The 18,172-nt window shown below is 38.6% G+C and overlaps 2 protein-coding genes across 6 annotated transcripts; one reads left to right on the forward strand and one right to left on the reverse strand.

The window, feature by feature from the left end:
- Positions 1 to 111: 111 nt before the first annotated feature.
- qrich1 (glutamine-rich 1) lies at positions 112 to 11,329 on the reverse strand. 5 transcript variants are annotated; one of them, XM_051912339.1, is made up of 13 exons: positions 11,090 to 11,329; positions 9,586 to 9,862; positions 9,419 to 9,499; positions 8,996 to 9,043; positions 7,234 to 7,371; positions 6,438 to 7,154; positions 6,110 to 6,263; positions 3,701 to 3,855; positions 3,484 to 3,598; positions 3,295 to 3,403; positions 3,064 to 3,215; positions 1,093 to 1,183; positions 112 to 991 (listed from the first exon to the last, which is right to left on the reverse strand). In XM_051912339.1, exons 2-13 carry the CDS (start codon positions 9,832 to 9,834, stop codon positions 802 to 804), a joined length of 2,199 nt encoding a protein of 732 aa, XP_051768299.1. In that variant the 5' UTR covers positions 9,835 to 9,862; positions 11,090 to 11,329; the 3' UTR covers positions 112 to 801. The 5 variants fall into 5 exon arrangements, with proteins under 5 accessions (XP_051768299.1, XP_051768297.1, XP_051768298.1 ...); XM_051912337.1 differs by having other exon boundaries at positions 6,110 to 6,269; XM_051912338.1 differs by lacking the exon at positions 11,090 to 11,329 and adding an exon at positions 10,664 to 10,885 and having other exon boundaries at positions 6,110 to 6,269.
- Positions 11,330 to 15,951: 4,622 nt separating this feature from the next.
- On the forward strand, positions 15,952 to 17,787 carry LOC127522769 (proline-rich transmembrane protein 3-like). The gene has a single exon (XM_051913043.1). The coding sequence runs from the start codon at positions 16,040 to 16,042 to the stop codon at positions 17,567 to 17,569; it is 1,530 nt and encodes a 509-aa protein (XP_051769003.1). The 5' UTR covers positions 15,952 to 16,039; the 3' UTR covers positions 17,570 to 17,787.
- The last annotated feature ends 385 nt before the right edge of the window (positions 17,788 to 18,172 follow it).

An 18,172-nucleotide genomic window follows, 5' to 3' on the forward strand; every position in this document is an offset into this window, starting at 1 on the left:
ATGCATGTAGAAATGTATCATGTTCTGTGTCATGAATGAGGCCTATGTGTGTTTGTGTGGCAGAATTGCCCAAAGACTGCTGAAAGGGTCAAAGATGACACATACAGGCAATTCACTGTACAAAAAAGCATGTTTGAAAAGACAGGCTTCGATTCTCCAGCACCACTATAATATCAATACATATCAGGTTACCATAGATGCATGTATATATATAAAAAAAATAAAAACAGAACCAAAAAGTCTTCATGTATAATACACTCCTCAGGTACGTGAACTCTGCTACTGCAAGCTCCTGGGGGTGAGCGGGGGTTGTGTTAGGCATTACAGATTGATGAGGCCATGTTTTTAAATGTATATTCACCTGACAATCACATGGTATTCCAGTCCACTGCCAATAACGACTTCAGTTTAGCCTGCGGTCTTAAAAAACACCAGATCCTTACAGAAAATAAACAGAGAGAAGACAGTGTGAAGACAGATGGAGCGTAACATACATGGCAGAAAGAGAAAATGCACACATCAAGGGATCTGGGCAAATACGTTTCAATGGCCATTAGTCGAACAAACAGAAGTAGGTTCCTGTATCTAAAACAAAAAAAAAGGCCCGTATGTATGTCCAGTTCATTGAAAACCCCTCTTGAACCTCTCGCTTTCCTTTTAATCATGAATGAATATAAGGAGAGGCTGCAGAGGCAACTTGAATTCAGTCTCTTTGAGAAAGGAGATGATGATGGCAAGATGGAGAGCTGGAGAAAGCTGCTCTCTCTTATTCCATCTTGATTTCTTTGCCCTCATCTTGTCTCAGTGTACATTGGCCTGCGCAATGGAGATTATCTCCTGGATTTCCCGCACCATCATGATGCGTGTTAGCATGTGCTCCAATTGCTCGCTTGTGATTGGCTGAGTGGAGTACCAAATAGGGCTGTTCGGTGCCACAACCGGCTCTGGCGTCAGGTAATACGTGTCATTACGACCCTTGGCAGTCTGAGGGCTGAGGACAGACAATAAAAAAATAAAAAATAAAAAATGAGGGAGAGGCAGAAAATTAAAGTTATTTTATAATATACATATTTGATAAAATCAGTGGCTCACCATTTGAAGAGGTAAAAGTCATAGAGTTTGATAGGACAGCGCAACGGGTTCTCTGGGTCCTCAGCCTGTTCCGCGTACATGTCATCTGTTACTAGAACCAAAAAAGACGAGATTTACAACTTTTCACAGTTTTTGACCAATGAATTTATGAACTTTTCCAGTTGCTCACAGTACAATTTCACAAAAGTATTTCTAACAAATATCTTCAATTATAATACAGGCATAATTTAGAAATTTCCATGACCAGGGCTGGATTTTTTTTGTTACCAGTTACTAATGATACTAGGGGTGTAACGGTACATGTATTCATCCCGAACCATACAGAACAGACGTCACGGTTTGGTTCATGCAGTTAGACGACGAATACAGTCAGTCACAGGTGATCTACACTCCAATCCAGAAGGGGGTGTGCACGGTAATGCAACACTGTTTGCTACAACAGGAAAAAGAGCAGAAGACGAACAGCGCCTATGCGTATGACCTCTAAATGCATGCATGCGTCGAATAAGTCTTTCTGTGCTCACGGACAAAGGAGTATGCTTCGAAAGGCTCACGCTCTCAACTGTGCAAAACGGAGCGGAACACGGAAAATTAAGTATAGGAGGGTTGGGCTTAAACTTTGAATGTTTAAATATAATTTAGGTGGAGAAAATTGTAATACTCCTAATGCACACATTTTATTTTCATTATTCTGTTTATTTGTACTTTTATAACACGAGATGCTTTTCAGTTTTGTAGCTGATTGTGACCAAATACCTTGTTTTTTATCAGCCCTGCAAAAAAAATGTGACCTATGCAAGAATGCATTTCTGTTTACTATTTAGTGCTTAATACACTTAAGGAGGCTGTACTGCACCAACTAGGGGACTAAATGCCACTAGGTGGAACAAACTGATTTGCACTACTGTCTGTTCAAAATAAATGAAAAGAAACCTTGCATTGTGGATTTGATGCTTTTTCCAGTAACACTTTAGTTTAGGGTCCAATTTTCACTATTAACTAGTTGCTTATTAACAATGCATATTACTAAGACATTGGCTGTTTATTAGTACTTATAAAGATATTAATGCCTTATTCTGCATGACCATATTCTACATCCCATAATCCTACACAATACCTAAACTTGACCTTAATAAACAGTAATTATGGGTTTGAGGCAGAAGTTAATAGTTAGTTACTAGTGAGAATTGGACCCTAAAACTATAGTGACCATTTTTGCTATTGTACCGAAAGGTGACCCCAAAACTGAGGTTTGTACCGAACCGTGACTTCTGTGTACCGTTACACCCCTAATAGATAGAGCTGTAGTATTACATAGAGTTGTCAAAAGTACAAACTTCAGTAGCATGCTGGTACTGAAATTTTAAAAATGTTGAGCGGATTCGTAAACATCTCTGATTGGCCACTGTGTTCACGCACTTATCAGATATGTCTGTGATTGGCTACAATGATCAACGCTTCAAAAACATTGTAAACAGTCATCAATGACACTCTTCACCGAGCGCTTACACAGATACACACGGGAGCATTTGAAAGCAGGCGTCTATCACGACCCGGTCCACAGATAGTCGCGTGCTTTGAAATGCTCCCGCTTTCAAAGATGAATGTCACATGAATGTCACATGATCCTTTAGAATGATTTCTAAAGGATCATGTGACACTGAAGACTGGAGTAATGATGCTGAAATTTTAGCTTTGACATCACAGGGATAAATTACAATTTAACATATTGAAACAGAAAACAATTATTTTAAATTGCAATAATATTTCACAATATTAATGTTTTACTATATTTTTGATTAAACAAATGCAGCTTTAGTGAGCATAGGAGACTACTTTCAAATACCATTTTCAAAACAAAAGAATTCTTACTGATCCCAAACTTTTAAACAGTAGTGTACACAATACGTAAGCGTAAAGTTTATGTTTATCTTGAAACGTGACAACATCCAGCCTTATTTAATGGCTAACCTTTCTGTCCAACATGGTGGGGCCCGACTCCTTTCAGGTAGCGGATGCTGGTACTCTTGTCTTTAGGGTTGGTGGGGTTCTTCTTAGTGTGTCTGAGCACTTTGGAGAAGGCCACTTTCATATGCTGCTCAACTGTGGTCAAGTGAAAGTACCTGTGCAGAGACAACATTTTAAACCCCAGAGCACTCACTGCCACAATCTTTAAAGACCTGAGAATGAAAGGAGGCTCACTTGGTGTTGAAGTACATCAGTGTAGTAAGAAGAGTGGATGGAGAATGAGCTCCCAGCTGTTTACACTCCCATAGCATCTCCTCGGTCACATGACTTGGGATAATATAGCCTGCCAAATACAACGACAATCAACATACACACCACAAGACTCCAAAGTAGAACATTTCAAAACACACACATACTTCTTACCAAGAGGGTGAACACTGGGCCTCCACTCCTCGAGAATTTTGTGTAAACACTGACAAAACCGGCTGTAGTACTGATCAGAGAAGATGTCGTCTACCCTGCCGTTCTCAAACATGTACTGTACAAATACAAGAAAAAGAAATCAGCTTATGCAAACTAAAGATCCAACAGAAACAGTAGAAACAAAAGAAGGCATTACGTAAGGAGAAATAGGACATACTTTCTGTATACATAAAAATACATAGTATAGTGAATCAGGCTCAAACGGCTCCCCTTCCAGCCCACGAGCCTCTTGGGTCATCAGGGACAGAGCCAAGTTCAACTCGCCCACTGAACTTGACACAAGATCGTCCTGGAAGCGCAGTGGCTGTCGACCTGCAGAGACAGATATTAATAAACATCACTAGAGGCTTGACAAAAATAGCTCAGTTTTGATCATGGACTCTACATGTTTAAGGGAATGAAATTTAAGACTTTTAAAGACTTAAAAGGATTAAAAAAAAAAAAAAAAAAGCAATTATGCGACAAAAGAAAAAAAAAAAAAAAAAAACATTTTTATATGCACTACTGTTCAAAAGTTTGGGTTCAGTAAGATTTGTTTTAATGTTGAATGTTGAAAACAGTTGTGCTGCTTAATATTTTTTGTGGAAACCGTCATACTTTTTTTCAGGAATCTTTGAATAGAAAGAACAAAATAAAAAGAACAGCATTTTTTTGAAATCTTTTGTAACATTATAAATGTCTTTACTGTCACTTTTGGTCAATTTACTGCATCCTTGCAAAAAAAAAAAAAAATTCTCTTTCTATTCTTTAAAAATGCAGGTTAAAAAACCTTCAAGGCATGTTTTCAAGTTAATTTTTTTTTACAAGTTTACTTTTATATACTTTTTAAGATATTTAAGATATTAAATAGTGACTATAAAACATTCTTTAAAAAAAATGTAATACATTTTAAACGGATGCATAAACACTCTAGTGACCATGCAGAATTAAAGTGCCCCTATTATGGATTTTTTAAAATTACCTTTCATGCGGTGTGTAATGTAGCTGTATGTGAATGTAAACAGTCTGCAAAGTCATAAAGCTGAAAGTGCATCATAAAGTTATTATATCACAAAAGAAAGAGTTGACTCTGAACCACTTAAATTAGTCATTTGTAATTCATATCCCATTTCCGCAAAGTTCACAAGTTTACATATTTGCATAATGCCCGCCTACGTTCTGTGTGGACATCCCACGAAAACTTGAACCCCCACTCAAACCCTGTAGCTCGTTTGTGTGGATAACATGTCGACAAGATGCTGTGCTCTGCACTGTGAAAGGAAATTCAGTTTATATTCACTTCCAAAGGATGAGGCTGTGAAGAATACGTGGTTAAAGATGAGACAGTACCCAATTCATTTGGACCAACTTGCTCCTTAGAATCACAACCTGTAAGTGTGATTAATTATTGATGTATATATATATTTTATACAGAGTGTTCAAAATAGTTTTGTGTTTTAGCTATATTGTGTATGTCTCCGACTAACTCACTTTATTACTGTCTTAATGAAATACTTCTGCTAATCAGCTGTGGGTCACTATTACCTAAAATTGAGTCTATTAATGCAGATTCTCTGTCGTTCTTTCTACTCTGAGTAATGATAAAGGATGGAGCAAGATTTGTTTTACAAACTTTAATGTTACATCAGTCATTCACGTTAGTGCTCGACTAACATATGCACTGTTAATAATATAGATCCCACATGTGCACCACAATAAATTAGAAATATACACATTGGTTTGTTGATGAACATACACAATGCTGATGGTGAGGAACTACAGTTGCAACATCTAACGATGAACGTCAAACTGAGTAGAATATCACCGAGAAACGTCCTGCTCAAGTCGTCCTTTCGATGGAGGTTCGGGTTGATTAACTAGTTCTTCCAATGTTTCATCATCGGACTCGCACTCGGATTGATATGGAAAAATCAATGCCATTGTTACTGTCTTTACAGTGTGTACAGTTGCTGAGCTTTAGGAAGCCTCCGGAGCTGAAACAGTTATGGTAATGGGCGTTTTGCTTCCGACACGCACTGTAAGAGGTAGACCAATCACAACAGACTGGGCCGTCTGGCCAATCAGAGCAGATCAGGCTCGCGGAAAGGAGGAATTTAGAGAGACTGATTCATCCGACGAGTCGTTTGAGAATCATTTGAAAATGTGGTGATGTGCAATTTATATTATGAAAAAATGAAAGTGTTTTTTGACCTTTGATGCATGTAAAACCTGTTGTAGGAAACCTCCTAAACAGAATTAGGAACCTTCCAAATAGCATAATGGGGCACTTTAAAACACTTAATAAGAACTACTAATACTAAAACTGACAAACAAATATATAAATAGTTACATAAATAAAGTAGTACCAACTACTGACTCAATTCTGTATCCAAGCGCAGATTGGCAGCTGCTTTTGAATATTTACAGGTGCATGTGCACACATAATTGAGAAATTCTTGAAGGCTTTTGCTTTATTTTATCATGAAATTTCACTCATATTGCTATCAGCTATAGTATAGCGGCAACCCTAGATTGAGTGGCGGACCGGTATATAAAAAGAAAAGTGGAGACAGAAAGATAAACTCACGTCCAATAGGTGCCAGCTTATTTTGTTCATTCTTGTCCAGCTCATCATTTTTGCGCTGAACCCAAAGCCTCCACACCTCCAGTCCTTCCTCAGGCTTCAGCGTATTTGGGAGGACCAGCTCAGGAGGAGGTTCCACTTGTGGCTCCGCCTCTGTCTGCGCCTGATAAACACAGACATCACTGACACATTACTATGCCAAAGAAGTGAAACTAATTTTTCAATACGGTTAAATGCACATCCCCTGCTAAAAAAAAATCCAAAATTACTTAAGATGGCCTGGAAGCTATGAATACTCAAGCATGCAAGATTCCTCCTAGAATATATTCACCTGCAGGTGGAGCTGTTGTTCCTGAGCCTCCCCATCCTGTATGTGCTGCTGCTGTTGCTGCGGATCCCATATATGAAGGGCTTGCGTTGTCCCAGTGTAAGCACCACCTACAGTCTGCACTGCTACAGGGATGTGAATGTTTCCATTCATAAACTGTGCTGGGAACAGCGAATGTACAACTTCCTCCTGAGTGGTCACTCCTGAGCCAGACACTGGAACGGCCACTGCCCCAGCAGCCTGAGACGCACCAATTACCATCTTGTCTTTGTCTTTATCGGTAGGCGAGGCCTGTACCTGCACGGTGCTATAGGCCTCCTGAGGGATGGCGATGTGGGCCACGCCTTGCTGCTGTGGGGCCGAGTACACGGGTATGGTCCAGGTCTCACCCGCTGGGCCTGTGATGGTACCGGTGGCACTGTAGAGATGAGTGCTATCAACGGTCAGCAGATCTGGTCGAAGTGACAAGTAGCCCTGCTGCTGGCCCTGTGGGATGGCCAGTACAGTAGCCAGCTGCTGCCCTTGAGGAAGCGAGTAGGACACAACTGTTGGGACATCCACCTTGCGTTTCTTTGCAGGCTGGAGGACAGCAGGTGAGGCTCCAGGTCGTCTCTCTGCCTCCCTAGGGGAGCCCTGCTGCTGAGGGGGGGACAGAGCCTCCACAGTCTGAATCTGAATCTGCTGACCTCCGGCAACTGCTGCCACCAGCTGGGCCTGGATCTGAGAAATATACACAGGTTACGATATGAATCTAAAATGCATAAACTGTAGAAGCTGATCATCTATTGGTATGCATTACCTGTTGTTGTTGTTCCTCTGTAAGTTCCCCCTGTTGTACCAGCTGTGTTGTGGTAACTCCTTGTAGCTGCTGTTGGGTGGGAGACGCCACCTGAAGTACCTGGCCAACTGTCTGACCCTGCTCACCCTGGATCTGCACCTGCCAACAGTGAGATGGAGAGGTATTTACAGCAGGGCACAACAAAATGGCCCACTGACCTGAAGTAAGGTGTTTTGCCGTGTACGTCATTGTTTTTCTGAAAAATTTGCACACTGGTGTGTATTTTCTTTTTGTAAAGGGAATAGACATGTGCCAGTATACAGTAATACGATATTTCACAATGAATATGCGTGATATTGTTATCGTGGGACCTTCAAAATACCGTGAATAATTATTTATTATGAATTATTCTGATTTTTAGAATGCATTTTAAGAATAATCAACCGTTTAAAATGCACAATACTGCTGTATGCTGCTTCAAAGAGGCATGCACACTGATGTAAACAAACTCAAGGAGACGCTCTGAATGAAAGTACACGTTCAATCTCTGACAGCAGATGGCGCTGATGGAACAGCAAAAATACAGCGGTTACCCCGGTAACCCCCATAATCAAAGCAGCTGCTACAGCTACTACAGTATTTAAATGTTTTAAACAGCCAATCAGATTTTTGTATTCATGTTCATCACAGCACCAAATACGTAAAGACTCAAGGCTTTTTATTTTCAAACTTAAACATTTTTATATTTTAATCTGGACTACAACATGCCTTAGATTTTGTTTTAATATGTTCTAATTCTTTATTGTTCAGTCACACTTTACAATAAAACTCCATTATTTAAAATGAGTTAATTCATAAGTTAACAAACTGACAATGAAAAATACTTTGAGCATTTATTATTCTTAATTTCAACATTTAATAACACTTTATTAAAATCAAAGGTTGTAACTGTATTATTTAATGGACCTGAGCTAACATGAACTAACAGATGTATTTTTAAAACACTTTAACAAAAAATAATAACTTCTGTAACAAATGTAGTTATTGCTCATTGTTAATGTTAGTTAATGCATTAACTAATGTTAACTAATGAGACCTTATTGTAAAGTGATACCTATTTTTCTTTGTAATTATTTAAGAATTTAAGAATTTTTATTGAGTAATAGAAAATTCAAAAGAACGGCAAGGAACAGCATTTATTTGAAATTTTGCATTTAAAACTTGTATTTGAAATTTGATTTTTTTTTTGTAACATTTTAAATGTTTTTACTGTCACTTTTGATCAATTTATTGCATACTTGCTGAATAAAAGTATTAATTTCTCAAAAAAAAAACAAAAAAAAACAAAGGAGAAAATATTTTAAAGGGGTCATAAACTGCATTTTTAAAAATGTTATGTTCTTTGAGGTCCTCTTATAATGCCAGCAAGATTTTTACATCAAAAACATCATCATTTAGAAGTAATAAGCTATTTTCTATCCTGTTTTGACCCTCTCTTTGAAATACTCCATTTTGATAGATGTGCCACATTCAAGACTTAATGCCCAATGCTATGACTGGGTAACAGTTTTGCATATCAAAATAATTTTCAATGTCCCCACCATTACATGTGTGGAATTATTTTAAAAGCTTCTGATGTTCACCATACATGTTTGAGCCAGAGTTTGATCCCGAATCAGAAGACAAACCTACACAAAGGATACACTAGAGTCTGTGAGAGAGTAATAATAAATTTTGTGATTTGTTTTTTTTTTTTGTTCATACATTCAACATCAATGCTTACCAAAACTGTTGGTGACCAACATTCTTCAAAACATCTTATTTTGTGTTCCTAACAAGAAAAGTCATACAGGTTTGGAACAGCATGATGGTGATACAGAATTTTAATTTTTAGGTGAACTATCTCTTTAAAGTCACCATGAAATCAAAATGAAATCTTATAAATGATTTATCCGTGCACATCGTTATTTTTTTTATATTTTTTTCAAATTCATGTGCAGCAACGTCTCTTCTCTTTTCATAACAATCAAGTCCCGCCCTACATTTTCACTTGATCGAGAAGCCGTTTCACTCTGATATACGTCACAATAGGGATGAAAAGACTATCACGACTTCATGCCGACTTTAATCCAACAACCTCAGTTTGCCTGGTAAACGTTGTATAACTGCCCTGTAGATGCACAAAAACAGAATGACAGAGTCAAACCTGTACTTGGATCTGCTGTTCAGATGCTTGATGCACAGCTGCAGCCAGCTGGGGGGAGATCTGTGTAGACGTCACCTGTACCTGCGCAAAGATAAAACAGAAATGTGACTTACTTAACTTCTTAAATAATAGCTAAAACGACAATAAAAAAGTGATTCCATTCCTACCGGACATGCCAGCTCCAACAATGACCCTGCCACCTCTGTGCTGTCCGTGTAGATGCAGTTGGCACCCTGCTGGTACACCATAGTGGTGGTGGTGCCGCTGGTCTGCTGACTGAACTCCTGCAGCACCTCTGGGCCTTTGGAGGCCAGCGACTCCAGAAACTCTTTCATGCGGTGCTGAGGTATAGTGCGTGCCTTCTGCCGCACATACTCGTCGAACGAGATCGCACCGCCTTCAATGGGCTCATTCATGACAGGTCAATCCACCCTGCACAGGAGCCTGGAACACAAAAAAGGGGTATAAATATTAACAATACCAGTCAAAATTTGACAAAAACTAAATTTATGTTTTGCATGATCTTCAAAGGACTTTAAATTAAAGGAACTTTTATTCTTTGGAAAAGTATAGTCATAATTAATGAGTTTTGACAGGTCATTTATGTTTATAGATTATTAATGTACAAATTGTGCATACTCATCTAGACTAACAGTTCGAAACCAACTATACACGTGAACAAAAGCTTATAAGCTTTAAAAAAAAAATGTTAATACAGGTAAAAATGTACTGCATTGTAGATGAACCTTTTTCAATCTGAAAAACAGTAATATAAGATCATTTGTATAGCTGCTATTTCTACTTTGGCATGTGACGTATCAACACAATCTCTGCACAATGCAGATCTAATTTAATTTTGAATAATGCACCAGCGGGCAATCCAACCATAAACATTGGAAATCTGCATGTAGATAGAACTGTATAAACTGGAGGCTAAAGGTGTTTCATGTGATTTAGTAGAGATGAAGAGCTCTGTGTATAAAGCATTCAGATAGAAACAGCCTATAACCTTGCTGGACTTTGGACCCCCTCGAGCAAAATAAAATTGGTTGCATTGAAGTTGTTCTCAAATCACAAATCAAACCTCATTCTGAGCGATCAAATATTACGTTTTTTGAATTAGGAGACATGAGCAATAATAAGTAACGTTATGTGATGGTAAAATAGGACTGTTTATGGTCGCATACTGGACCACTCAATGCTTTTGCCTAGAAAATATGCTAGCATTAATGCTAAATCGCTAACCTTAGTCAAACGAAACTTCAAAATCAACAAAAAAGGTGCAAGAACTTGCATTACTATATCGAATATATTTATGACATGCTGCTGTGTGATATTAGCCATTATTCCCACAGTAAATGCGGCAACGCGCGCGCAGTTGAATGGCTAAACGTGAGCTCGCGTGCTAATCATCCCATGCTACCTTAAATAAAAGCCAAACCAATTTCCGCCAAAACACGCCGTTCAAAAAACAAAAACCCCACTAAAGCTCAACTAAATCTGACCGTGCATATGTAAAATCCGTTTGCTTTGCTATATCTCGTTATTTTTGCACTCAAACACATTTGTCTTTATTTAAGTGCTATTTATGTCGTGACGTGTGCTTATTCTGCTACACACATAAATGAAACAGTAAAATCCCCGATGCGGCCGAGTGCAGATATGTCCTACCGTATTGAAAAATACACAAATGCGCTGCTTGGACGGCTTGGATGGCTGTAAATGTTATTTTTTTTTAATAATGATGTTTGCGATAGAGCTGACGGAAGTAGGCCTGCTGTGACAGCGCTAGACCCCGGGCTGTCCTGTAGCGTGAAGGCGGGGACGGAATCGCAGCTCCCCCTTCCGGCTCCACTGCTGCCGCACGCACATTCACAATGCCATGAACGCGGAGCACAGTGTTGCCAGATCGTGCCAGATCACGAGAGGAGAAACCCAAAATGTAACTAATATGCATAATAAGAAGAAATAAGAGGAAAATCAGTTATATACTTTGATACATTGATCGGGAACCCATTTATGCTGCTCAATAATCAACTGAGAAATCGATAAATCAACTAATTCGTAACACAAAGGTACACAGAAAAACAGAATGAACATTTTGATAATCAAAAAGTATGGAAATAATCTAATTAATAATAAAGCCATAGACAAGTTAAAATACAATATTTAGTGAAAACGATAACAGAGAAATGATATATAAAAAAGCTAATAAAATGATTGATAATTGCGTTTTAATAAGCTTTTTCTAACAATGACGATAGGCCTAATAATAATAATAATTGTAGTTGTTGTTAGTAGTAGTAGTAATACCTATGTCGAGTATACGGAACTGAATTCTGAACTAAACTAAGTATTATATTTTTAATTTGTTTATTTTTGATTATCAAATTGCAGACTCTGATCTATTTACCATCAGCATCATAATTCAATGTTTACTTGATTTACATATTCCCCAATCAATCTATTGATTTCTTAGTTGATTTCACAATTTCTAAATTGATGTAACAATTTTTATAATGATTATTGTGTCGAGAGTAGGTGTAGATATTTCATAGATTCACTGTTGGTCACTTTATCATTCTACAGGGAGCCAAACACCCCAAAAACGCCGCTGTGTTCTGGAAATAACTCAACCAGGGACTGATAATTATAATGATTACAATAATTATATAAAATGATAATAATAATAATAAAACCGTCAAGATCGCTTATAATTTAGCGGACATGGCAACACTGGTGCAGCCCGTCAGCAACGTGCACGGGCGCGCGCACTCGCTCTGTATGACACTTTATGTTAAACTGCTTCACTCTAACGAAACATACAGACCTACTACGCTGTCCATTGCTATGCTCATGGTATAACTTATAGGCTACACTAATATGATGAAACTCATTATAAAGGCTGTTTGGTATTTTCAAACGGTGGTAAATTAGATGCTGTTTGTTTTCCATATTTTTTGTGGACCAACTGCTTATAATTGCATTGTAAATTACTTTCTTTTATTAATGAGAGCAAGGTAACAAAAGGCAACAAAATCATTTCGAACGGATGTTATGCATTATAATTACGTTGTACTTAACAGAGCGAGTAAAAAAGTCATTCAGCATATGCCATTTCAGCGTGCTTGTGCCTTTAAGCGAAGCTTTATTCGCTCCAGTCCGCCTTAAAGTGCTAAGCATGTGTCTGTGAGGGCCTCCCCCTGATCGCCCTGCAAAAGCCTGCCTGACTGAGCTCTTAAGGTGGACCGGGAGAGATATACTGTATGTCGTATGTCATGTAACTGTTATGAGTTCAGAAAGAGTTAATTCCCACGGTCTCTCTCTTAACCCCACAATGACCCTGTCCTATAATTTGGATAAACATAACTCTTCACAATCCATAGAGCACATAAATATCAGAAAATTTATCGTGAATATTGTGAAATCATAATTAAGTATAATTCCCTATCCTCATTCTTGCAAAGTGCTGCTGGGGATATTGTGAAATTTTCAACTGATAATAGTTGAATAGATATTTTAATAAATATAAATAATTACATTTTTTGAAAGCATCACTCAAACTGTTCAAGCTACCCCACAATATATTGATGAAAAGACCTCAGCCCAATCATATTTATACCAATATGGTTATATAAAATGCATTTTAAATTATTTTATTTTAATTTTCATGTTTTTATTTACATACGATTCACACAGAACCTCCTTGGACACCTATAAATGAAAATAATACTCATAGCATTATTATTTTTTTACATCAGTATTATTTTTGCAATACAATATTATGTCAAATAATGTTCATTAATTAGTATGTACTTAAAAAAAAAAAAAACAATTTTTACTTTAAAACAATTTTTACTTTTTAGACCAGAAGAAGGTAAAATCCCTCCTCTCTATGTTGTTTTGTGCGTGAGTGTTTGACATACATTCAAATAAGATCTAGTTAAGTCCACCATGTTGTCTCTACTGTGAGTAACTTGTTAAGCCCCACATGGCAGGTTTGTATCAAGAACCAAGTAGTGTTGGATGTTAGCCTAACATGGTCGAACTGGCAAAGGGGAGCTGGCACTGGTGACTTGAATTACTGTATCAAATCAGTAAAACAGTTAGGTGTGTGATAGAATAATATTTCAGTGTAAATATTTCAGCTATATGGGATTTTTCTTGTTCTGTTTACCTTCAGTGTGCTTTACAGGAACAGACTGGTTTAGTGAACTAATGGTCTTACTGAAATCCCTTATATTGAAGAGATTACCATTACACATCTGTGATACCAGAAAGAAACAAATACAGAAAATTGAAAGAGGAAAGTGCCTGTATTTTTTGAAGACTACAAATATATATTTTATGACATATTTCATTCAAATTTTACACTAACATTTCAAAGCACCTGAGGTTTGTAGGTTGTGTTGTTGGGATTGGGGATCAGAACCCTGTTCAAAGACATAAATCCAGCAGGACATCAACCAGATGGCAGCAAGATTACAGTGAAACGTCAGGTAGGCTGCACTATAAGCATCAGCACGAAGACGCAGCAGTTTTAAGAAGACAAAATTCAATGACGACTGCAAAGGTAATACATTCACATGTGAGAACTACTCAAAAGAACTGTGATATTCACTTTACGGCTGACCTCAGGAACTTCAGGTAAGTGTTCAAAGGCTCTCATAAGGAATATTTGGAGTTTCTGTTTTAATTCTAGCAAATCTTTGCTGTTTGTTGTGCACTCAAGTCACTGGAACTATAAGTTCATTACAGTTATACTATATATTTTCTAATATAAAATATTTTATTTCAATATATACAGAATGGATGGATACTGTATTTTTATAGGTAATTTGTATAAGTCCATTTCAGAAACAGCCTTCACACCTATGGAAATCTTTTCAAATTTCTGGTTCTTCAACTCTTAACCCTTTTTAGTAGGTCATTCTATTCACTCGAGAATGCTACAAAGTTGTTTTGCAAATGTTGTATAAACAAATCAAAAGTCATTGTACAGTCAAGTTATTTACATACATTGTAAAATTGGATCTAAATTGCCAAATTGCACAATGCAGAAGCTTTAGTGCCGAATATGATTGTAGTACATCCCTGGTTTGGGATGTAAATTTGGACCAAACTTTCAAACTTTACATTATTTTTCACTATTTTCATATCCCGTATGTACATCCTATAAATATCCAATATATTTATCCAGGTTTTGATTTGGTAAATGTTATATACTTTGACTTTGAAAAAAGTGTTGCTTCTTTTTAATCCATGTATATCCTATTCTGTCACCATTCAGCTCCTGGTACGGCATTTGGAAATTAACGGGACAAAATGGCTTGGCTCTTCGCTCTGATTTTTGGACTGTCTCTTCTCCAGAAATCTGTCACTTCCCTTGGCTCTAACTCAACAGAACCCTTAAACCACAACAACCTGAACATTCAGGCAATTGATGGATTTCCGAAAACTCTATCCACAACACGTCGTGAAAGCTGGTTTGAGGAAAGAGTTGACAATAGGTTGTCCAAAGACTTGCTTTTACCTCTTTGGCCCAACTTTAGCATAAATGAGGGCTCTGCGGAAGGAAGTGGACATCAACAGAGCCTTGAGGTTATGATGCCCTCTAGGGGTCCACTGGAGATGGACATGTTCATTCCAGAGAAACAAGATACTGAGGTGGAAGAGTTAGATGCTCACCATGCCCCTCCAATTCCACAAAAACTTACCCAGAATATTGATGATGAAGATATCATTTCAGCAAACAATAACAATGTCCCTGATGAAGCCACATCCACAATGGTTGTTCAGTTGACTACACCCATCCATGCCCACAATGAGAGAATAAACAAAGACCAACCTTTGTTGACAACCATCAAACCAATTATAGAGAAAAACACTACTGAAAACTCTCCAGTCAATATGTATTTAGAGACATTTACTACAGATCTAGAGGTGAACAACAAAGAAAACAGGAAGACTTCTCAAGATACAAAGTACATTGCGTTCACACAGATTTTAAGCTCCATCACAAAGCCTGAAACAACAGGACACAATGGGACACTTACGACGCAGTCTGGCTCCATCCAAGGGTCCTTTGAGAATCTCATGGTGGAAAAGGAACGTTATGTCACCAGCCCTCCTGCAGCCACACCTCCATTACAGTCTGGTTAGTATTTATCTGAGAGATTTATTTGGTTAAACAGTGGGTGGTGATGTTTTTTAATAACCACTGCAATGTCAGTACTGAAAAAACAGAGCAAGAAAGTCAGCAAATCAAGGAAATAAACACTGATAATTTGTATGAATTTTAGGTAAGGAGAGTCATGAAGGGACTACATCTGATTTGTCCGTGGGGTCATCGTCTACTACATCATCAACTACATCTGTTTTGCAGGCAAAAAACAGAGATTACTCAAAAAACAAAGGTAGTCATAAATATTGCCATTTTTCATTAAAACTGTAGACACTGTAGACTCTTTTATTAGAGTGAAAACAACTTCTTGAGTGTTCTAAATGTTCTTCATTTCCATTATAGATGACAAAAAGCCAAAATGGTTTGGAAGTTTGTTTGGACCACAAACAGAGAGAGACCCATCTAAAGTCAAAGGTACATGCATAATAGGCCCATGCATGGTCTCCAACGGTGGCAATGTGACCCGACTACAGTGGGACGATTTGAAACGGACACTAAGCTTTGCTTGGGAGCTCCATGTGTTTGGCTCAGCTGTACTGTTTCTGCTGGTGGTGGTTGCTGCAACTTTTGGAGTGATCGGTGGGGCTAGTATGCTCCATCCCTTTTGTAAGGCATTCACTCTTGCTAACATCCTGCTTCTGCTAACAGGTCTGCTTCGATTTGTACAGTTCATAATTGACCCGTACGGTACCAGAAATATTCTGCCTCGCCCTGCCCTCACTGCTTTGTATAACTTACCAGTTCCCTTATTGCTCTGGGCCCAAGCCACCTTGGCACTTCTTGCTCTGAGGGAAGAATCTCTTCAATGGCTCTCTGTGACTGGGGGACTGGCAGCACTGCACTGTATCTCCCTCCTTTTGGCTGACCTGCTATCCAAAACCTTGTTGCCAGCACTGCCATTAATGTTACAGACATTTACTATTTGCTGGGGGTTACTGCTTTGTTTAGGAATCTTTTTCCATTGTCTAAAGCAACTCTACTCCTCCCACAGGTCCCCTCTACCAAGGTGGAGTGGCCCCAAACGCTTAGAAAACAGTGTCAGGTGTGTGCTGTTGCTGTGTGCCCTCCTTGGGGTGTTCTCCTGCACTCTTCAAATCTATAGTTTCCTCTGGTTGTATGGGTTACTTGGTGACTGGCGCAGATTTGGGTGGGGCTGGTGGCTCGGGCAACTCTCGGCACGACTGCTTGAGCTGGCCTGGAGTTTATCTCTTCTACTTCTGGGATCTAGGGTGCTCTGGAAACCACAAGGAAGTAAGCAGACAGCTAAGAGAGGAGGGAAGGGGAAACACTGGAGCAGGCTGTTGGACAGGTTACAAATGGGGCATTGGAGGAGCCCAGATAAGAACTGGGCTGAATTGTTGCCGAATAACTGGAAAGGTCACAGGCAGTCCAGTGCAAATGTCAGCCAGTCGGTGATCCGAAACCATGCAACTCCAGTGACCTCAATCATGACGGTGCATGACAATGTGGAAGTTATTGGCGAAGGTGTCCTGTTCAGCAGCAGTTACGACCACCATGCATCTCCTCTGTGGACTAGCGGTGTGGAATGGCAAGAACACGAGTGCTTTCTCTCACTTATTGAGTTTGACCTTCATCCCCCTTCACCCATCAGCCTCCATCACAGCATTGACAGCGCCCTCCATCATGCCCACTTGCTTGGTGTAGGTACCCTTTTCACCCCTTCAGCACCCTCCTGGACCCAAAATGATGGGTCAGGTGGACCACTCTGCGATAATGTTGTGTCACCGACCACCCCAGCTAACAAAGCCTATAGTTGGGCTTTAGATACTGGCTCGAGTCCTAACTCCACTGAGCATCAGACTGAAGTGTCTGTGATTGAGCCCCTGGCTTCCTTGACTCCAGAGACCATTAGAAAAGTTTGGGAGAGAGATACGGCCATCCCAAGAGTCACTGTAGATGACGAATGCATCAGCATAGCGAGTGGTGATGACGTCACTAGTCTTTGAACTACTAAAAAGTTGAGCACTTTAGCACTTTCCACATGCAAAATAGCAGATTTATGCATTTTTAAATAGACAATGGACACAATAAAATACTATTTAAGTAATGTGACTCTTATATTCTTACTGAATGGAGTTTAATGGATAAAATACATTAAATATAGTCATTTTTTAGAAGCTCTCTCTCTGACTGTGTATGTATATTCATGTGTCCCATAATATATGTACTGTGCTGCCTCTAAATCCTGTTTTTACAAACTACATATTAATAAATAAAGTGATTATTGTAACTTAGTGACTATGAGCAAAGACACTAACCTCTGGTTTCACAGAAAAGGCCCAAAGGTCTAGTCCCATACTAAGATGCATATTTGAGCTGTTTTAACTGAAAGCAACATGCAGTGACATATCTTAAAATATGTCAGTGCCATTTTTATTGTCTTAAGATGCACACCAATAATGTTTTTTTTTTCTAAGACACATTTATAAAAGCTACTTAAATGTCCTAATTGAATTAAGGCCTAAAACCAGACCTAAATATTGTGTATTTTGGCATTGCTCGACAGGAGTAGTATGCTAGTATGCTGTTCCAAATTCAGCCCTTGTGTT

Source organism: Ctenopharyngodon idella, chromosome 11 (assembly GCF_019924925.1).
Source record: "Ctenopharyngodon idella isolate HZGC_01 chromosome 11, HZGC01, whole genome shotgun sequence".
NCBI classification, from domain to species: Eukaryota; Metazoa; Chordata; class Actinopteri; order Cypriniformes; family Xenocyprididae; genus Ctenopharyngodon; species Ctenopharyngodon idella.

What these genes read in the sequence shown, in the direction of transcription:
- qrich1 (XM_051912337.1), bottom strand. Translation starts at nt 9,834, where the DNA reads ATGAATGAGCCCATTGAAGGCGGTGCGATCTCGTTCGACGAGTATGTG. An exon ending in CTGATGTACTTCAACACCAA is followed by an intron (nt 3,216 to 3,294) that starts GTGAGCCTCCTT and finishes GTCTCTGCACAG; the next exon opens with GTACTTTCACTTGACCACAG. An exon ending in GACTTTTACCTCTTCAAATG is followed by an intron (nt 992 to 1,092) that starts GTGAGCCACTGA and finishes GTCTGTCCTCAG; the next exon opens with CCCTCAGACTGCCAAGGGTC.
- LOC127522769 (XM_051913043.1), top strand. Translation starts at nt 16,040, where the DNA reads ATGGTCTCCAACGGTGGCAATGTGACCCGACTACAGTGGGACGATTTG.